Source organism: Netta rufina (genome assembly GCF_964035555.1).
Source record: "Netta rufina genome assembly, chromosome: 4".
NCBI lineage: Eukaryota > Metazoa > Chordata > Aves > Anseriformes > Anatidae > Netta > Netta rufina.
The window spans coordinates 75,014,403-75,036,636 of record NC_140127.1 but is presented as its reverse complement, the minus strand read 5'-3'; the positions used below and the strand labels follow the sequence as shown (position 1 = coordinate 75,036,636).

The following is a 22,234-nucleotide window of genomic DNA, read 5'->3' as shown; positions in this document are numbered from 1 at the left end:
GGCCTGTGCACAGCCTTCTGCTCCAGCAGGGGAGGGATGATGCAGGAGCCTTTTTTGACAGCTCCTTCTGTAAATAATGCCACTGCTGGGGATTAAACAGACCCTCTGTAATCTGTTCCACTTTTTAGCTTTCCACATAACATTTTTCTTAATATCTAACTAAATCTCCCTTGCTGCACATTTACTCTAAATTACGTCTCATCTTACATCCCACCGCAGTGGAGAGCTATCTATCACTGTCCGCTTCTGATCTGTCTTGTTTACATATTTGAGTGCTTGGATTTGTTTCTTCACAACTGTCTTCCTAAACTAAACAAACCCAGTTCTTTCAGACCTTCCTCACAGGTCAGGCCTGCAAAAACACTTGTAGTTTTCATGAAATTCCTCTGGGATCTTGTAAGGTTCCTTAACGTGTGTAGTCTAATCAAAAAGGTGGACCCAAACTCCAGCTGAAGCTCACTGGAGCTGAGAAGTGCAGGATAATTGCCTTGTGTGTTAAATATGCACCAGTCATGTCCCGGAAACTTGTCTTTTCTGGTTAGCTTCCTGCTGCATTTTATTTTTCAGCCCACAACCACCTCCCACCCCATGGTCATATCCCCCATAATGTTGGTGAGCCATCTGTTCCCTAGCTTGACTTCTCCCTCCTGTCCTCTTGTACTGGCATTGCCCAATGCCACTTCTCCTTCTGCTCAGTATAATCCTCCTGTTTTCAGACACTGCCTTCAATGGATCAAGATAATTTTGAATTCCATTCTTGTCCTGCACATTGCCTGTGACCCCCTTCTTGTCTTCTGTCAGCCACAAATTACATAAATCTATTCTCTATTCCTTCATCGGACTCATTATCAGAATATTGAACAGTACCAGCACAGAACAGACCCTCAAAGACCTTCTAGTCTGAAAACGTGCCATGCTACTCCTTTTTGAGTATTCATGAGCATCCACTTTGCCATGACTACACAGAGACCTTTCTCATGGGTACAGCATGTGGACCTCTGCCAAATGACTTGGAAAAATAAAATCATCACCCTTTGACCCACCTGGCTGGTCTCACCACCTGGTCGGTCTATAATTCACCTTGTTCCTTCTCCTGCTTCCTTAAAAAGGGCATTTCTTTGTCCACTCCTTCAGAGCCACATTCTTGATAAGGATTGGGAAGCCAAAGATATTACTTTTCTGCCACTTCTTGTAGCTGGTACGCACAGACTCTCTGACAGGCTCCAGAAACCCCTGGGAATGCGTAATTTTGTGTAAGCAGTTGTGTGGAATGAGGGTATTTAAAGCAGTATCTGAAGGGAACAACTCTTCTTCCATGGAGAGTGGGGTAGGATATGACAGGAAGCAGCTTGGATGTCATTTTGGGATGTCATTTGTCTCCCAAAAAGATTCTCAAAGTATTTTATCTCCTTGGAACTGCAGATCGTCTCATCACCTACCTGCTTGGGCAGCAGCAGAAGTTTAGGGTCCTGCTCTTCATTTTCTCAGAGAAGGATAAGGCCGTGATGTGCACGTCAGATACACGCCTGTCCCCAGTTTAGGCATGTGTACCTGTCCCCAAATGGATCAACAGCACCGATGTTCCTCTCCACACCTCCAGCCTCTTTCCATCAACCTCCCTTCCGAGAATTGATTACAATAAGAGACCAAGAGACACAGCAAGTTTTTAGTTGTTTTTTCTTTTTTTTCCTTTTTTTCTTTTTTCTTTTTTTTTTTTTTTTTCCTGTTTTAATTTTCATTTTATTTGCCTTTGTAAATTCTTTTTCAGGTTCACATTTTAAAGAATGTGAAACAGTGGGTGGTATTAGGAGCAGGAAAGTGATACTCTGCAAATAATTGTAGACAAGGAAAAAAGAATTCTGGGGTGAAGGGAGTTAAGCTAAAGCCAAAGATTACTTAAACTAAAAAATAAAATCCAGCAGCAGTGCAGGTGGGTCAACAGGTAGGTGAGGTTATGACTTGTAAGTAGGTTGATTTAAAGAATTCACCCGGTTGAAAACAAAACAAAACAAAACAAAGAAAAAGAAAAAATATCGATATATCTTGAATGTCATTGGTGAACAAGGCATAGAAATCTGTGCTGTCAGATCCTAAGCACTCAGAGCTGCAGCCCGCAGAAATGCTTCTCTGTTCATGAGACAGAAATTAAAAGGTCTTGGGCTATCTACTAACTCTGGGTATCATTTTTAAAAATAGAAACTACTGCAATGTGCCTGCCCCCAGGAGCAGTAGGAAAGAAGGACAAACCCCTCAGACTGAGATTAGATCCCAATAAACTCAACAGGAATATTCAGAGAAAATATTTTCCTTTGTCTGCCAAGGGAGATGTTTCCAAGACAATGACTGGGGATCTATTTTCTTTTATGCTGTTAGCTGCCCCTCTTGGGTCCTTGCAAATTGCCCTGACAGAGAAGACTTTGAGAGTCTGCATTTTCAATGACCTTGATGGGAGATGTTGCTTGTACAGAGTTCCCTTTGGGTTTTAACTTGCTCCTGAGACTTTTGACAGGAAAGTGCAAGAATCATTTGAAGGAAATGAGGACATTGCAACACACATTGATGATACCCTGAAAGATGACAGGGAAGAACAGCAAAAGAAGAAGACAACAAAAAAAATGCTTCCTGACCCAGAAAAGGGTCATGAAATAGAACATGGCAAAAAAAATATAATTTAAAATCGGAAATGTGAGATATCTGGGAGAAACTGTAAGTGAATTGTTATACTGACTCTGGCCAAAGCCAGGCCAATGCAGAGATGCTGCTTTAATAGATAAGAAAGATTTTGTGGAGGTTGGTTCCTGGAATGAATTGAGGTGACAAGCTTTCTGGGCTCTTATGCAGAAGGACTCAAAATGAGACAAGTGTGCCAACTTGGACAGGGAGTTTTGAGAGAGTGAAGAAAGCAAGCACCTGAGTTTTGGCAAGCTGTGTCACCTGGAGGTGATCCACATGGCCAGTAAATCCTCTGTTGATGATTCGGGGCAGTGTGACAAAATCCTTGTGCACTTTGCAGACTGGTGGTAGTGGTTTTCAGAAACCCTCTGGAAACAGTAATGCGTAGAGGGATGTGTTTGCTGCAGAGGCTGTTACAGAAATATATTCAGCTAGGGGAGACTCACCTGTCAGAAAGCAGAGGGCTGTTTAGCTTTCTGTCTTCCAGCTGCATCCGTGTGGTTTTCCTGCAAACCAGGGAAACACCAGCTGAGAGCAGGCACACTCCTGAGAGCATTTGATGAGTCTGTACATGGAGACTGTCTGTAGAGCCACGTAACACACGCAAATCTGTTGGAAGAGATTTCTCTCATCTCAGACACAACAGGGAATACATTTCTGGGGGCCATGGCAAAAGACAAGACATTGCAGCAAGTTATTAACACTGTCACTGAAAGAGGGCTTGGGAATTACATATCAATTCAAATCATAGCTTTCTGTAATTTATACTGTGGTGAATGGATACAAAAATTAATAGTGCCAAAAATATTACAGAGTTATACGTATATATATGTATAGGAATTTTATAGAAACTCTGAGATCTCATAAAGCGTATTGCAGCGGCCACAAATGAACACAGAGAAGAAGAAAATGACTCTGTATGAAACATGTCAGCAATTCCCTCCTCAAAGAGAAAAAAGAATGATGGTGAGTCAGATACGGTGGACCTGTCAGATTATCCAGGGTATTCTGAGACTGCATTATTATAGAAACATTGAAGAATAGAACATCCCGAGTTGGAATGGACCCATGAGGATTAATGAGCTCTGCTCCTGGCTCCACACAGAGCTACCCTGGGGAGCCTGTTACAGTGCCCAAATTGGAGAGATTTCTACTCAAGTACCTTGTAGGAAACAATAAACTTTTATTTGGCAGATATGGGCTTCTGGAAATGGTTATGTTCTACAAAGGTCCATACTTAATTGACTGGGTTTTGCAAGATTTAGAAGAGTTGGCAAACACCAGAAACCATGTCAAATGATTTGAAGGAAGCTGGAGCTAGGGGAGTTTAAAAACTACATATCTATATATTTATATATGTATATAAGCCCCTTACAGGCTCTGGAGGAGATCTGTATCTAACCCTGCTGGACAGAAGACAGCCTTTAAGGCACTAGATGAAATTTTGCTCAGAAAGCTGAGTATCAGCTTGCCTTACTTATTCAAATCTGGGCTGAGATGCTGATCTGTTCTTGAGGCACAGAGAGGTAAATAGATGTCTCTGCTTGGGATTGTGCCACCCTCGCCACCTGCCTCCTGCACATGCTTGCAGAATACTCCATTCGTCCTTATCTTAGCTTTATTAGCTTTTTATTTATATTTATATATATATGTATTATTTTATTTTTTTTTTAAATCTAGAATGGGGACATTTTATTTCTTCTCTGTGTCAACCCCAGCAGCTGACTTGGTCATTGTGTTCTTGCTGGTGACATGAAGCAAATCTCCTGCTAAACCTCCTGCTTCCCATCTTAATTTGCTTCTTTTTGTCCCATTCTTAAAAACATCATCCTCCCCACATAAGGGGCTGTATTTCTATGTCTGGGGCTGCTATGGCCAGACCTGGCTTAGAAAAATACCTTGTCAGGACTGTTGCTTTCACCATTGCACTGGAGAGCTCTGACATGTCTCACACTCTTCTCAAGGATGTTGAAGAAGAAGAGAAAACATCATAGGGCTGGACAGGGCAGATGCAAGTCGCCAGCATGTGGAGCATTACAGCGGTCTGCTCTCCTTTTTAGATCATTCTCACTTCATCTGAACACAGCACCGGTTGAAGTGATAATGACTTCTCTTTCAATGGCAGCTTTCATTGGAAGTATTTTGATATGCCAGTAAGATTTGCTTTAAAATGTCAGCAATAAAAACACATTCAAAGCAATACATTTAGTGTCTCAGCTCGCCAGTCTGTATAGGTTCCCATCAGCCACATTTTTGACTCAATAAATGTTGGGCGTGAACAATACTCTGCATTTTCCACAACCCTCCCTCCACACACACGTGTGCATGCTCGAGTTCTTTTTTCCCTGCTTTCTACAGAGATCAGACTGAAGTTTTCCAAGAGACGCAGACAATCTGTGTGCTTCCAACTTTGCAGCCATGGCCAGTTAGGTTTCCTCACTGTACCTTCTCTCTCCAAGAAAATGCATAATGAATTCTTCTCTTTGGAACAGGATGCCCACAGTGTCCTCCTGGGATCAGATTAATAGGAAGAATAAAGATGATTCTGTCTCAAAGGTTCTTGATATTCTTCCTGAGTCACCTTCTTTGGGATGTGCTTTCAACAGCATACGGTCAAATACCAGGCTTGAAGTCACAGGAAGGCATGCGGTGAAAGGTCTTGTTCAGTTCCCCTTTGGGGGGAAAACAAACAAGAAATGAACTGAAAATGGAAAAATGAACTTTTCCAGTGCAGAAGGAGGTGTCTGGGTGAGGACCATGCCAGGTCAGAAAAGGAGAAGGAGGCACAGGAGACAAGTTGGTTGAGCAGACCCAACCAGAGGTAGACCATCCTGGATCCAAATTTGCTTTGCTATGCCTTAGCAGAGAATCTTTGATTTTACCACATTTTAAAGCCAAATTTAGGTACAGCTTATGGTTTATGTGTACATAATTTAAGTACTTAGAGATCTCTGATCCCTGAGACCTCACAGGCTTTAATACAGTTGTTCTTACAGCTCCCTGCTCTTATCTTTAATGTATGGACAAGGACCTGATATCTCTGATGCTTGTTTATAGGCACATGTGTTAAGACCTATTGACCAAAAGCCTCACTAATTAACCTGTCTCCTTCAGGTGGTGTAACTGGTTAACTTTGGGATAGGGGAAGCACTTCAATTACACCAGAAATTAGGGACTGAAGCTCCCTGAGCTATCACTGTCACGGTGTCCTCAAGTTTTGGCAAGCACTGAATGTGACACGATTCAAGATCACTGCCCTAACCTGTATCCTGTAGTACAATATGCTTTTCAGAGTACGCATTTCAGAATAAAGTGTACCCAATTTGAATTCTCATGGATGCTCAGAGCTTGTAAGCCTTTTTTTTTCTTTTTTTTCTTTCTTTCTTTCTTTTTTTTTTTTTTTCTGGTGAATCTTATTCAGGGCAGGTACACAACTGTTTGCAAGCAGGTCATGCACACAGCATGATGGTCTGATTTGCATCTTCATTTCATAAAACCGTTGTTTATAGCTGAGTCTGTGGTTAGTCTGGCTGAGTCAATTGAGCAGGATGGGGCTTTCCAGAGGCATCTTTGCAAAACAAAGGCTGAAGTCTTGTCAGAAAGGATGTGCTAGTGCAGGAGAATAATGATATCTAGGGAGACTTCACTACAAGTTATCATGAGAATTTGCAGGAAGAATTTTTTTCTCCTTCAGGGTAATGGATGCGTGATGAAACTTCGCCAGACTACAGACATTCAGAGGGGTTTTCTTCCAGCCTTAAAGTTTGCAGACCCTATCCCACAACCAATGTCCCATCTCATGAACAATTTATTTATTTATTTGTTTGTTTGTTTGTTTGTTTGTTTGTTTATTTTCCCAGGCAGGTTCTAGTCATTGACTCGGTGGGGGACAAATAGATTGCTTCACCTTCCCAGGCTTCAGCAAAGTCAGAGCGACGCTTGCCTCCTGGTAAATGGCTAAGAGAGCTACGGATGCGAAGGGCTGTCAAAGACAAATGGGGGATTACTGAGTTCATCTCAGCAGGTGTCTAAAACCCGACTCGCTGTGCCCTCTTTGAGTAATTCATGCGTTCATTTAACACGTGTGGCCATCGCATTTCACTCTCACTTTGCAGCCTAAGTAAGTCCCCACAGGGCAGAGGATAGCCCACCAAAAACACATGCTCATCCTCAGACTTGCAAAGATCTGTCATGCCATTGACAGGTGGAGTTACTTGCTTAATAAATCTCCTGCCACATCAGGGATCTTAACTAACAGGATGACTAAAGTTTCAGGCTGCTCTGAAGGTATCCAGGTGGCACGTGTTAGTCTACGACAAGCAGGAAGCCAGAATACAGGAATGTGGTTTCTTCTGGTTTTGATTCTGTGCAATGAGTAAATTACCTTGTACATGGAACAGCTATTAGAGAAGGAACCACTTAGTGAGTGTTGTTGTATTTATTTGTATTTCTCCAGTGCTTGTAAAGTCCTGCCTGAAGGCACTCTTCAGACAAGAAATTGCTTATAACCTTAAAGTAATGGGAGGAAGGTCAGAGATGTAGGTGCAAAGAGTCAGGCAAGCACATTTTTAATGCCTGCTGAAGATGTGCAGCATGTTACTGGCTCGAACTTTCTGGCATTGCTTTGACACCCTCCGACGTGTTCTCAGCAAATTCCCCCACCCCAGCACTGACCAGGAAGAACTGCTAGCAAAAGATCAGTTTGCACTGAGGGATTTCATTCTGTGTGTGTAATGTTTGTAAACCCATCCAGTTCCACAGAGGGTTGACAGCAATGAATGGTGACATCTTCCCTGCATGAGCTGCTCTGATCTAATTCAGCAAAACAGCATCCCAAAGGGGTTTGCTGGGCGCTACGAAATCTGTTTGACAGCTGTGCAAGGCATGGGGGATCTCCTGGCAGGGCTGCTCTCAGACGGGTCTGGAGGAAGGACCATCAGTATGGCAGAGGTGTTTAATGGGGGCAGCTCTGTTACAATTTGCATTCTTCGCTCTAAATCAGGCTCATGTCCAGCAACATGAGCCCTAGTAAGTCCATGCTGGAGCAGTGCAGACAGCTAATTCGTAGTGGTGTTGCCACTCTGGCATACCTCAAGCACTATTGAGTGTCCCAAGCCCATTGCAAAAGGGACCCCTGGAAAGAGGGACCTGTGAGCCACAGCTTCTTGCCCTTCTGGAGAAAATCTCAGGTATGCAGGTGGTGGCATATCCAAAAAATATGTGTGGAGGGAAGGCAGTCTACTGCAACTTCTGCAGCTATTTCGATGGGAAATGGGAAATGACATCTGGGCTGTATACAGGGGTTTGGTCTTAGGTGATTCTGAGCACTTGACTGTAAAGGCAGGGTATGAAAGCAGAGTCTAAACAAGTTTTAAGAGTGACCACCAGCATTAGCCACCTGGACACATTCATTCATCACTATTGGTTTATGAATATTTGGGAAATTCTATGAATATTTCTTCCAGACTCTCTTCCCCATCCTTTCTCACTCCAGGAAAAGTGTGAGTAACAAATTATTTCTGACAGCCCCAGGTTGGTTATCAGGCAGTTACCTATTGTCAAGCACCAATATTTGTCCTGCAGATTTAATCTGACCCAGCCTGGTGCTTCCTAAAACCTAAATGGGCAATAAACCACTTCTGTTGCCTTGCTAGAGATTTTGGATGGTTGTCCTCCTCTAAGCAGCAAATATTATAAAAGAAAAAAAAATAATAAAATCTGGAGTCAACAGCTTGTCTCTCTAATAGTGACTGACTTCCTAGCACTGTGCATGGATTCACACCAAAGACATACAAAAAATGGGAGGTGTGCCAAAACCCCAGGTTGGACAGCACCATAAAACACGGTGTGGTGCCTCCTAAAACGTCTGCACCCCCTGTCCTGCTGCAGGAGGGGTTGGAAAGTTAGCATAGCAGGGTCTGGTGGCAGTGCTCTGTTACACAAAGCCTTTTGTGTGCCATTTCCAAGCTGGCACGCGGTGTCACCTTCACACTTCTGCACCCCAGACCCTGCTGCATTTGCATGGTGAAGGAAAAAATCTCCTTGAAGGAGAGTCAGATCTCCTGGTCCAACCAAGTGCACTTTGAGAGACCTGCTGCAGGAGAAGCAGGGCTCTGTTAAGGCATTGGGAAGAGCCAGGTTTTTCTCTTACTGCTGCACGTTAGGAGTGCCTTTATGTGAGTGTCACCGAGGTAAGCAAGAGCAGAAACAGATGTGGAGCAGCGCTGCAAACAGGATGTGAAAATAAACTCATTACCCCATCTGCCCACCGTAAACAGCGTGAAATTAGCGGCAAGCGAGAAATAAAAATTCAGACAAATGGGCTTTTAAAGAGAGCAGAGGGAGCTGGAAGTTGTGCTATTAGAAAAGCAGAGGCACAAAAAGCCCAAGCCACGCACAACCCGGCACATACACCCAGCCCCATCAACCAGGGGCAGATATGGAGAGAAATCCCATGGTGGAGCATCATTAAGGTGCTATTTCTGAAGGCAAAACCAGAAGGGCTGCTTTGCCTATGGGAGAGAAAACCTAATGTTGCTTTTGTCCCTGCCTGTTAGCAAGCGCTGTCTATTTTATGTCACCGAGATTTTTTTTTTTACCTTTTTTTTTTTTTTCTTTCCCTGAGAGGCGCTCTCTTAATGTTGCATAAAATTACTCTCTCAGGGGTAGTGCGAGGAGGAAAAACGCAATGTTATGTTGTCTCAGTTGCAAAGACGTCGCTGACAATAAAAGCCCCTGAATGATTTGGTTTTTAAGTGACATGATTATGGAGCGGGTCATTCGTGACGCTCCAGTTAAAGTTGCTTCAAGCACCTCTGCTGTAAAGCCTGCACGGTGGTGTTTTATGCCCCAGGCTTGGGCTGTAAATATTCACCCCCAGCCTTTGTTCTGCGAAGCAAGCCTCGGCTTGAGGATATATTTACTTAAAATTTTGCAGGAAATTTCTCAAATGGTCAATCCGCTTGATTTATTTAAAGTGGGATCCCAAAGTGTTTTACAGCTTTTACAGGCTGGCTGTGTTTATATCTATCCTGGGGAGGATCGTCTGCCACTCATGTAGCAGAGAGGTGGAAGGAAGGATATAATTCCTATTTTAAGTTACTTTTTTAGCAGCTGACATGACACTGACAAAGTCATCTCTTCTAGAATAAAACCTGCCATGCTTTATCGTAGGCCAGAGGAGATCCTTTGGAGTAAGTCAAGGCAAAATAAGTCAAGCGCTTTTCTTTCCTCTTTTTCTTTTTCTTTTTTTTTTTTTTTTTTTTTTTTTTTCTATAGATTCTGCTCAGAAAGGTTGTGCATGGAAAATTCAGCAGTGCCTGAAAGCAGAGACTATAGCTCCGGCTCGCTTTATAGATCTCAGAGAAATTGCAGACCAAATGATATTTCAAGGAAACTGGTTCCTTGTGTTCTGAGTTCTTCAAGATATGACAGCCCAAGGCAGAGTTTCCTATGTGTTGGAAATAATTTCTCTCTCCACATTTGGCAGATCCGAACAAGCCTTGAGTGCTAAACAAACCAGGTCTATGAATAAATCAGGGGTAGGGGAACTCAAATTTGAGGTGTTGTGAGATTTGTGATAACTGAAAGCTTGTCATTGGCCATGAGGCACCGCGAAATAGTCTGGAGTTTGACAAAAGTTTCTGCATTTGGGCTGCCACTGGGCTGTTTCAGGAGAAACCTCCTGGTGGGTTCACCCAAAGTTTGTAATAAACATAATTGAAATATCTGAATTCCAGCTGCTACCTTCCACTCTAATCAGCCAGAGCAACAGAAACAGCAGCTTCTAAGGAAACACCCTGCCACTGCCAGGAAGGGGAATGAGTGCACCAGGCTCAAGTCCTGCATAAGGAGGGCAGCAGAGGCAGGGAGGGTGCCGAAATTCGGGGCCTGGGAGGCAGCAGGTGGAAGGAGGGAACAGAGATCCCATGGAGGAATCAATAGGAAATTGGAGGGAGTGGAGATTTCATAAAGCTCTCAGGGATGGAAACCTGGGGGCCACATTTCAGAGAGAGAATTTGTTGGTGTTGTCCAAGTTGGCACTCACCAGGAGCAGACCCTGGAAGGGTTCAACATGAGAAGGGCTACCTGTTTTATCTATCCCATGAAGCTGTAATGTATTCCCATCCAGATGAGCAATGTTGGGGGGTAAGGATTCCCTTTTGGGAACCATTTGAGAAATCCTCCTTCAAGGTCACAGCAGCACTTTCTGCTTTTATAGTGTAGCAGAATCCAAAGATCACATTTACAGGCGTGAGGACTGAAACTCTCCTGCCATAAACTGGGTTCCAGTCTTCACCACTCCCCCAGGCCATGGTGCAGCCGTGCCTGACCCATGTCGACATGCTCCAGAGCACCACAATGACTGGAAGGAATGCAATTCTCCTTGTCTCCTGTGCTGTCCCCACCATGGGTGCCACCGTGCCCTGCTGAGCACAGCTGAGCCTCTGGCCCCATCATTGCCAGGGTGCAGTGATGCTTACATGAGCCTTGGAGTGATCCTAGGCCAGAACCCATCCCCAGCAGTCAGTCTGGATGTGGCCAGCCAGCTGGAGAGTGGAAGAGCATTTAATAGCATGGAAATGGTCTGCTGCAGGCCATGGGGACACAGCAGCACCGAGCCCTGCTGGGCACGTTTAATTTATTGGTGTGTGGTAGCACTGATGCCTTCCTCCTGTGCTTTTCTCTGTCCTCACAGCAGGGGGAACAGAGCAGCACTTTGTGTTTTCACAAGTAATTCTGAGGAGAATTCGCAGGAGCTTGGAAAAAGCCGAGATAAAACAGTGGGAGTCCTGGGGAGGTGGTGACAATGAACAAGGGACACGTGTGTGCTAAATCCATGTCAAAACACTCCACATGGGGCAGCTCATAGCTTCAAGAAGGTGTGGGCAGGGTTAAATCATGTGCAAGGAGGAGTGAGTGGTGTCTCTGGGAGGACTGGGCTTCTGTTATCTTTGGAGGATGGAGATGAAATTGAAAAGTGAGGGAGCAAAGGGCTCGGAGAGGTTTTTGTGCTCCAAGCAGGAAAAGACAAGCACCAGGAACCAGATGCATGTATACTCCTGCTTCCATGCTGACCCCATCTGGGGTCCCTCTCTCAAATCAGGAAGACCCTGGGCCCAAGGATGAAGGTGACCTCTCCTTCTGGCTCCTCAACCAGAGGTGTGGGAGGCCACGTGCATCCCTCTGCTGCTGGTGGCCCAAAACTTTGGGAGAGAGGGCTGGGTTGGAGTGCTGAAGCCCAGGTTGAGCCAAGCCTCCTCAACATCCAGGTTCCCTTCTCCCAGTCCTCTGCTTTCTCTCCTCTCTGATGCTGCTGGGCAATGCTGAAGCACACTTGGCCAGGTGAAATATTTACCCTCGTATGGGGCAGCTCCTGAGTAGGGGTGGTGAGCATGGGCATTTACACCCCCAGCCGACCTGCTGGGGAGCCACCCACCTGCTTAAGGGCTACAGAAACACGGTCATTGCTTGTAGAGTGGGTAGTGGAGAGGGTGATTTCAACCTCTTTAAGTGAAGATGAACATCCCTGGGGTTGCTCCATCACCCTCACGCCCTCCCTCTCCCTTTTTCTTGCAGAAGGTATGGCGGAAGCTGTCAGCTCGAGCAGGGACTGCCTCCAAGCAGGCGAGTCCTGCACCAACGACCCCATCTGCAGCTCCAAGTTCAGGACCCTCCGGCAATGCATCGCAGGCAACGGAGCCAACAAGCTGGGCCCCGACGCCAAGAACCAGTGCCGGAGCACGGTGACGGCCCTGCTCTCCAGCCAGCTCTACGGCTGCAAGTGCAAGCGGGGCATGAAGAAGGAGAAGCACTGCTTGAGCGTCTACTGGAGCATCCACCACACGCTGATGGAAGGTCAGTTGGGTGGGTGCTCTTTTCTCATGGTCTTCCTAAAAAGAAACTGCTGCTGGGGCTTTCTGTAGAGGTCCCCAGAACCCAAGTCAAGGGTTGGACCGGATGATCTTTTGAGGTCCCTTCCAACCCCTTCAATTCTGTGATTCTGTGAAGTCAATGCGAAAAAGGAAAAGGTCACCTATATCATATCCCGATCCCTCTCAAGAACTACTGACCCCCAGAGTAATGGCATTTTGAGGAAAGCAATCCCAAAAACCTGAGACACCTCCTTCCTTTTTTATAAGTTGTCTTCTTTTCCACGATGTCCCCGGTATATCTTGAGATATTTGCTGGGGAAATGCATGGCATGTTTTGCATGTAAATAGAAGAACTCTAGCCGAGACCTGAAGCTCCAGATTTTATTGAAACACTATACAAAGTCTGGGCACTGAGGAAAAAAACAGTGTGAATTTAAAACAAATCACTCTCTTGGAGGATCTCAAGTGCACCGGTGTCTTTGGGTTAGTGAAGATTTGAGGCTGGTGACATCAAGTTGGAATTTAAAGTGTTCCCAGAGCCAGTATTTAGTAAGTTTGGATTTTGACGTTTTTTAAGAGTCATCATAAAATTGCACCTCCGTGGCCATAACTCTTCGTTGTCAGGCTGGTGGGTATTTTATGCGCCATGAAAATTAAAACGGGGAATAAAACAGAACCTTCCAACCATAGGCTGCAAAATAGATTAATAAAACACTGCTGGCTGAAAGCTGAAAGGGAAGGTACAGGGGTGATAACACAGGCCAAAAGGCCAAGCAAAACAAAGAGGATGGAGACCGTAAAGCACCAGCTTGCCAGAATGGGAACTGCTTGATCAAGTTCCCGGAAAGCTTTCAAGTAGCACAGCTTGCAGGGTGCAGAGCATGGTGCTTTGCACTGACAGGGGGAATAAGAGGCCCCAGCACCACCTAGGATCCAATCTTTCCCCTAATTACTTGCCAAGTGAAGTTGTTTGCATTGAAGCCTGGGGAAGAGGGAGCAATCCAGCCCCTCCATTCATCTTAACAGGTTGAGTCACAGCCCTTTCCCCGCTGACCCTCCTGGGCTGAAGTTTTGGACGCAGTCCATCTCCCGCCTCCTCCTCCCCCTGATTTTCTCATAAAGCAGCTCCTGTCTCCTAGCCACGCTAGCAGACACAGCTGGGTCCCTCTCCATCACTCCAGCAGCTCTCAGGAGGCCTGGCTTCCATCGCCTTTTTATGATGGGAGCTTTGCAGATCTGTTCTGGAGGGGGCACAGCTTCAGTGAGCGAGCGTGGGCAGGGTGTGGGACAACCCCACCATCAGTCTAAGAAAACTGTTTGGCTCCAACTCAGGGACATTGATTTTTTTATTATTATTATTTTACTTTTTTTTCCCAAAGGAGAGGAACTTGAGATGCTTGCCAAAGGGTGAATAGCACAAGGCAGAGCAGAGGGCTTGGTAATGAGTGTGCTGGAGACTTGTGGCTGTGCAGGACAGTGGTGCCAGGAGGATTCCCACTGCCCTGGGACCACTGCTGGAAGAGCAGAGAGAGGATGGCAGGGAGCATAGGGATCAGGTGTGGGTCTGAAGATGCTGGGTAGGAGCTGGATGGGCTCCTGCCCACTGCCTTGGGACCTCTGTCCTGGGGAAGAACATGGGAAAGGTGATATTGGAGACTGCCAAGAGTCTGCCCGACTTCTCCTCTGCTGTCATGGCCTGAGCCCTGCATTTGTGCAAGCACCAAGCTCACTTGCAATGCAGATTCACACTCCCAAACCTTTGATTTCCTTGCCTTAATTTCCCGGGGGAAATATACCTCATAATAGTCACATGTTTCCGAGTCCTTACACATGTTTAATTGACTGAGAAAAGAAGCCAGTCCACGTGCTCCGTGCGGGGCTCTGTCTTTCAGTCATACATACCCAGGAGGCTGTAAAAAGCTTCCTAGAAGCCCTCTTATAAAATCAATTGTGGAAGTGTGTGCTCAGGGAATTTACAAAGCGTACTATTTACTCAGCTTCTCTTGAGTGCGCCTGTGTTTAGCCACCTTCCCATTTGGAGACACAATAACATGATGACAACCCGATAACAATTCTCTGATAAGGTGCTATATCATCAGGACATAAAACTGCTATGCTGGAACATACAAATGGGCCCCTCTCCAGTCAGTAACGATGCAAGATATTTCAATGAAGGTGTAAAGCTGCCTTGTAATGCACCTGTGGTAATTGCACGGGGCTGTGTACCCTGGGAGCCATTTCTTCCTGACCGCAGCTGGTGATCAGCATATGCCCAGAGCAAGAGGTTTGATAGTCCTTTTATCCCAGCCAGTACATCTGCTGCTGCTGTCCGTATCCATCTAAATGTCCAATAAAAGGAAAAAAAAAAAAAAAAAAAAAGATACTGAGCTGTTTGCTTCAATAATATTCTGTAGTATCTATCAGGGTGACGGGGCATTACAGACCACTGAGCAGATAAAAGGGAAGCACCGATTGAATAAAATTAGCTTCCCAGCAACTTAAAAATGGAGAGAGGAAGTTTCTGCGGGAGCTGTGGGTCATTAGCTCTGTGCCAAGTAAGAAAGGGCTGTTTGGGAGATGGGGAGAGGTGTTAGTAAGTACGTAGACGTGTGTGTTGCCAGATGCAACCCCATGCATAGCCCTACCTGTGTCCTAGAAATAGGTGAGGACCTCGGACCCTGGGAGAACCATAAAAAAAAGTAAGAAAAAAATAAATAAAAAATAAATAATAAAAAAAGAATGTTTTTGGAAACCCTGTGTGTGTAGGGAGATGGTGGTATGAACTTTGCCCATAAGCAAGAGCCTGTGCTACAGTCTGGTGTCCTCAGCAGCAATCCTGGAAGGGTGACCCAGGACTTGAGCTGTACAAAGTTGAAACTCAACAGTTCTCTGATGGGCTGATCTACCCCACAGTTGTGATATATTTTTAAAAGCCAGTTGCATCCTATTCTTCCTGTAACCTTGAGTATCCATTCACTTATGGCCTGGAGAGCATGCAACCTCATCACCAAGCCAACCTATGCTACAGCTGTTGAACCTTGTATGTCTCAGGGTCTTCTGCTGCCTTCTCACTGACTTCTCTTTCCCCCCTCAGGCATGAACATACTGGAGAGTTCTCCTTACGAGCCATTCATCAGGGGCTTTGATTATGTCCGGCTGGCCTCCATCACAGCAGGTAGGTGGGTGGGAAGATGCCCCTACACTGCTCCAAAGTAATGGGAGCTGGCTGTGGGATCAGGTGCTAGGGATGAGGTCTTGATGAGATGAGACCTTGTGGTCTCTCTTGGTCTCTTTATAAAGCATTGCATGGCTACAGTCTGGAAACCATTCTTTCAAGGAGTTGCCCATTAGTCCTGTGCTAAATTGTTGGTAGAAGAGCATGTCCTCAGAAGAAGCACTTGCAATTTTTATCCTTTGGCTCTTTTATGCCCATACTGTGAAGGACTGGGGCTGAAGCTCTTCATGGGCATGATAGGAAGGTCTCTTGCAATGAGCCATCGTGAGTGGGCTGGCTCCCTACAGCAGGTGGATGACCTGTGCGGTGCAGAAGCCCTGGGAAACATTGGCTGGATGGATATCATTAGGTATTAGGTGTTTCCACATCAGTCACAGGGCCAGACTGTGTGCAGAAAGGTCAGCAGCCCAGCCTACTGGCTTGATCCCAATCCCAACTTTTAACCCCATGCCCCGAGGGCAACCTCAGGACTCAGCCCCGTGTTCTGCTTCGTATCATGTAATCCCCTTAATAATGTCAGCAGAGCTGCCCCACACCTTTTAACCCCCTCGAGGGCACGAACCCTCAGCCCCTCAGTTAAAAGGTCAGTGCGGTAGCTATTAAGCCATCCATCACCAACATCACAGCTGCCAGCTCTGCTTGTGCACCACAGGCATGGGGAAGCTTTACAGGCAGTGATTTTTGTCACCGAACTACCCGCCTGGGAGCAGGTTGTGCGCTCCACGTGTGTCTCTGTTAGGTGTGCCAGCAGAGCAGCCGTGTTGCAGCTCTTCCTGACCACACACCTGATGCTGGGCTGGAGGACACAGCTGGAGCACAACCAGGAATCTCTGTATCTGATGGATGTCTGCAGTCCCCTCGACAGCATGGCACTTGTTAGGTGAAAACGTCTGGGACTGAATTAACCCATCAGCCCTTGACAATCTGACCAGCGAGGGAAGGGTGTTGCTCCCTGGCCTCACGTCTTTTTATTGACTCCACTAGGCTGATCCGAGCATGCAAAGTGAAGCATGCACACAGCTGTTTGCTGGGTCGTGGCCTTTGTCATCAGAGTTTTTCCTTTTTTACTGGAGGTCCTACAGGGCTCTTCGGAGCGAAGCAAAGTCCAGGAATGGGGATTTTTATGCACGATTAACACATAGTCAGGTGTTTAAAGCAGTCTGAAACTGGTTGGGCAGCAAAGCCAATGGGCCTGGAGCAGCAGGGATATGCGCCAAAGGACTCAGCATCCATAAGGCACATAAAGTTTTTGGTTTTAATTTTTCTTTCCTATTTATACTCATCACAGTCTATAACACACCTTATGACCTGCTGCCCTGTGCCTGTCCAGTGCACAGAATTATAGGGTTAGCATAGCCAAAGGATCCTTTTTCAGATATACCCCCAAAATTCCCAAGAACTTGTTGAAACTTAAGACATTCATTCGCGTGACCCCACACCAGATCAGAGTGACAGGTATTTTTAATCCAATCTTACAGAAACAATACGTATGGCCACCATTAGAAGTGTACAAACAGAATTATATCCCTCCTCTCTAATTGTAGTAGTGATTTGTAAAAGCACATCCTCCGTCGTTGCGTGGGAACAGGAGAAAAGCTACTGTGTTCCCTGTGATTCATTAGCTGAATGGGTAATGAAACCCTTCCAAGTAGCTGTTTCCTACACACTTGCTGACAGCTCCCCAGTGTAAACTGATGCTCTAGCGATCTTCAACTCTAGGCATTTTTAAAGAGCAGCACCTATGTGGTAGGAACACACTGAGCAAAAAAATTTCACCCATCATAAAATACCTGCAAAACTTGAAATTCATCTCTTAGCACACCATAAACAGCGGAGACAAAAAAGAAGGGGAAAATAAACAGCTAAGAGAAGGAGCATCTGATAACGCTTGTGAAAACGAAGGAGCGCAGCCAGTTTTGAAGTGCTCAGAGCTACTGTCAATGCTTTTAAAACTTGCCAGTGGTGACTGGCTGGTCTTAACTCCTGGCCAAAGACAGGGCTTGACTCTGCATTAGAAATTTTTCATTTTGGGGATTTTTCCTCTGGAAAAAAAAAAAAAAAGAATCATCTTCTCTGCTGGGGGAAAAAAGTCCTCCTAGTGTGCTTCAGGTCATGGGCTTAACTCAGAGATGGAAAACGCTTTCAAATTCATTTTCTCTCTTGCACTTGGAGGACCCTCATCTTATCTCTCCTATCAGAAAGAGCCTAATGTCTTGACTGACTCTTAGCGATGCTGTGACATTTTCCCTGCTATCAAACAGAGCTCCATCCACCTTTGAAACAGCTTCAGAATCAGTACTAGACAAATGTTTTTCTGCATTACCTATTCCTCAAATGATTTCCATCTTATGAAGACAGGGTTGTAGCTTAGGACATGGGCATGTTGGGCAGGAATGATCTGGAAAATGTTGTTTTGGGGCTGTGAGACCCAAACAGCTCTCGTGTGGCTGGGCAGGTGCTGGGATGGGCTGCTGTCTCACCAGGCCTCAGGGTGGTCAATTTGTGGTGATAAAGTGCTATAAGATGCCAAAGGTAGAGAAAAGTTTTATTTTATTAAGTGTAGGAGTTAGGAGCAGTTTCTGAGGCGTGAGGTTTGTTGTGTGGCCATGGCACCTCTTAGGAAAGGTGAGAGGAGAAAGGGGATTTGGCCCTGCTGGGACACGGGGAGCAAATGTGGGCTGCATCCTGACCACCCTGAGGTGGCCACGAGCAGGAACGGGAAGGGAGCAAGGTCTCCACGGGGTGCTGCAGCTTGAGGGGAGACAAGCACTGAACTCCATCCCCATTTTCTGCTGCCTCCCAGGCTCTGAGAACGAGGTGACCCAGGTGAACCGCTGCCTGGACGCCGCCAAAGCCTGCAACGTGGACGAGATGTGCCAGCGGCTGCGCACCGAGTACGTCTCCTTCTGCATCCGCCGCCTGGCCCGGGCCGACACCTGCAACCGCTCCAAGTGCCACAAGGCCCTGCGCAAGTTTTTTGATCGCGTGCCGCCCGAGTACACCCACGAGCTCCTCTTCTGCCCCTGCGACGACACGGCCTGCGCCGAGCGCCGGCGGCAGACCATCGTTCCTGCCTGCTCCTACGAGTCCAAGGAGAAACCCAACTGCCTGGCACCCCTGGACTCCTGCCGGGAGAACTACGTCTGCAGGTAGGTTCAGGTGGGTGAGGTGGAGAGCTGGTGGGCCAAGCTAGAGGATCGTGGTGGACGCATCCATCTCGCCACAGATCATCCATGTAGGCCACTGCCTGAGTGATTCCTTCCCGTGGTCCATCTCCTGGTCTCGTACTCTGATATGGAAGGCCTTGAGAAACAGATTTCATAGCTTTGTGTTGGAGCCTTTTTTGACCTCTCCTATCAGTTTTGGATTCTGTCCCAAAGACAGACCCGCTATGGGAATAGCTCCAGGAAGGTGCAAGCAAAGCAGGGACACAGAGTGGGGTCCACACAGCCTCATGCAGGCACGGACCTGCCCTAATGTGCACCTCACATATACCCCCCTTACATGATTTTCCTTCAGTTCCACTATATTTACCCCTCCATTCTCAAAAGGTCTTTGATATTCCAGAAGGTTAATCCACGTACAACTCTTGGGGTGGATGGCATCCATCCACAAGAGATGTAGGGTGTGAGAGCATCTGTACCACACCAAACATGCAGTGATGCTCCCAGCCCAGTGTCCTCCATGCAGCTGTGGCCATGAGCAGACACCTAGAGAAGAGCACAAGAGCAAGGCCAGCATAGGACATGTCTCCCAGTCCCATCCCAGCCTCTAATTATTCTGGGTTTTGGGATTTCCTGAGCTGAACTCCCAGCAGCCATCCACTGCCAGAACATCATCATTAAAGTACATTAAAACAAACCTTGTATTTTCAGAAGGGGAAGTGAGGGCAGCACATGTCCTTTTGGAAAGGTGGACTAGCATTAATGCCTTCATCCCTCTGCACCCAAATATGCTGCTAATGGACAAAAACTGAGCAGCAGAGCTGAAGCTGACTCTGAAAGATGCAAAGCCCCTGAGCCACACCAGCTCTTACTTGGAGATTTCCCCCAGCTACCTAGGGAATCCCAAATTGTGGGGTACTGCCCTCTCCCTAACAAGGCAAGTGGACCCAGGGGGGAAGAGGAGGATCAAAGGGGAAAGTGTTGCTTCCCAGGAGGCTGGAAACCATTTCCTGCAAGCAGCACAGCTGTTAATTATCTGGTTCCTTGGTCTCTGAATATATAATATAAAACATCCTCTAGAGACACGGCGGGAGCAAGGGGTTGATGTGTGACCCGGTCAAAAGCAGCAGTGCAGAAACCACAAGGAGAGGCAGGAACAACACATCATGGCACTTTAGAGGAGTAAACTACTCCAGGCTAATCCTGCCTGTGCTGCTAAGCCTTCTTGCAGCTTCTTATCATCCATAACCTCTCAAATTTCCCTGCTTGGAGGTGTGGGCTTTGCTAACGTGAATGATACAAAACTGTAATCCACATCTCCCCCCTCCAAATAATACAGCATAAATTTGTTAAGTGTTTTTTGCCTGGCCATGGCACTGAGAGAGAGGTTGATGCTATATGAGGAACCTTAGGACATCTTAATTGGGCCCTGGCTGCCTGCCTCGTGGATCTGTATATCCAGTAGTATGTCCTACCTGAAAGCCCCAAGTAGATGTCTTAGGTATCCTGCAATGTCCAAATGCCACTAGATGAGCCAACAATGGAGCCACCCCTAAAGAACTGGGTGTCAAATACCTGGCTGGCAGCATGATTTACAGAGCTTATCCACCCAAGGAGCAGGGGAGCCACATACAAGGAGCACCTTGGCACATCTGAATGATGCACCTGCTTCCTTGCACAGCCTGGAGGGTCCCAACAAGACCAGGTTTGGGTCTCAAAGCCCCTTTCTTCTGAGCCATTTGTTGTTTTTACCCAGACCACACAAAACCCAAGGCACAACAGAGATGAGAGGAGCATGGCATGCACCTCCTGCTCCACAGGCTCCAATGAGTCCAAACATCTCCTGCCTGTAGCAGAGGAGGTGGCAACAGCCACGATGATGGTTAGAGCATATCTGAGCCTTGGGGCATTGCCCTTAATCTGAAGATGTCCTCGGCTACATTTAGAACATAATCTTTGAAGAGAGAGAAATTGGGCCAGAGTGATTCTCTTTCTCAGCAATTCAGTCCAAAAATGAAGGCTTAGGTCTCTAGGGGAAGTTAGTACCCAGAAGTCAGGTAATGGCAGTAGGGAACGAATTCCCTCGCTGCCTACAACAGCTCTTCCTCGGAAAATCAGCTTCGTACATCAGAAAACAAACATTACTTCCAAGACTGCACCTTTCTTGCAGTCCCAGGGGAGGCCTGTAAAACACGACCTACAGCACCTATTCATTCTCCTCTCCGAGTGATTAAACCCACTTCTGGATTGCTGGAGGGGGCAGGAGAGAAGAAAACCTGTGATATTTATCCAAACCAGCTTAGCAACAACTGCAGCAGCAAAGGATCATGTGAACACATCCCCTTCTGTGCAATCACATTCGACACCTCCAGTGCGCGATTATGTCCCATTTTGCCCCAAATAAGTGCTAATAAGTCCCGTTTTGTGCTCTCTCTCCGTCAGGTCACGCTACGCAGAGTTCCAGTTCAATTGCCAGCCGTCCCTGCAGGCTGCGAGTGGCTGCCGGAGGGACAGCTATGCTGCCTGCCTGCTGGCATACACCGGCATCATAGGTGAGCTGGGCTCCATAATTCATGTTTCATACTTCATCCTTCAGCTGCTCTCCCTCCCACCCTTGGGGGGAAGCATCGCCTGTACTCCAGCCAGCTCAAAGCTCTGAGGTGGGCATCCGAGGCTGGGATCGCACAGAATTGTTGGTTTTTCTCTCTGCTGTGCCCAAGCCATGAACATTGGGTAATTTTATGATAGCTGCAGCAGAGGCAGAAAAAAACCTGCACCCTAACAGAAGCTTGGGATGATGAGTTGACCTCAGGTATCTGCTCTGGTGGGTGTTCCCTGATCCCACTGCTGGTGATGCCCTGGGAAATCACCGTCCCCTGCCATCTCGCTGATTGCAGATGTCAGATTTGGTTTGCAGGTGCTGCAGAGACCCAGCTGGCAGCTGTTAGCATGAGCACAGCCAGAGTCCAAAGAGAAGCACCAATGTGCTGGACTTGATCCATCCCAAGGGATAAATTGAAAGCTCTTTGGGTCAAGATTTCTTTCTGGTTTAATCCCTTGTTTGTTGTCTCTGACCATTCTGGAGGCTGTGACTTTTCTAGTGACGATGTGACACAGGTTCACATATAGTTTTTGAATGTTATTTGGGAACCTGAGCTCCCAGGAGTTGCCCCTTCCTTAGGCTGATAACCCACTTTGATCGACTGAAGGCTTTGTTGGTAGAGGGGTGAAAAAAAGGCAAAAAGGGAAATGTCCCGTCCCCTCCTGAAATACCAGCTTTGTGGTAA

General features: G+C 46.6%; 1 protein-coding gene across 2 annotated transcripts in view; it reads left to right on the top strand.

Moving 5' to 3' along the window:
- The window catches only part of GFRA4 (GDNF family receptor alpha 4), a gene marked incomplete at both ends in the record, with an annotated part of 64,400 nt that overhangs the window by 39,988 nt on the left and 2,178 nt on the right, over window positions 1-22,234 (top strand). The window contains 4 exons of one of the 2 annotated variants that reach the window (XM_084286604.1): window positions 12,253-12,531; window positions 15,643-15,723; window positions 18,587-18,932; window positions 21,390-21,499. In XM_084286604.1, coding sequence (XP_084142730.1) covers window positions 12,253-12,531; window positions 15,643-15,723; window positions 18,587-18,932; window positions 21,390-21,499 — 816 coding nt within the window. Of the gene's footprint in view, window positions 1-12,252; window positions 12,541-15,642; window positions 15,724-18,586; window positions 18,933-21,389; window positions 21,500-22,234 lie in introns of both variants that reach the window. The other variant, XM_084286603.1, reaches the window with a different exon arrangement.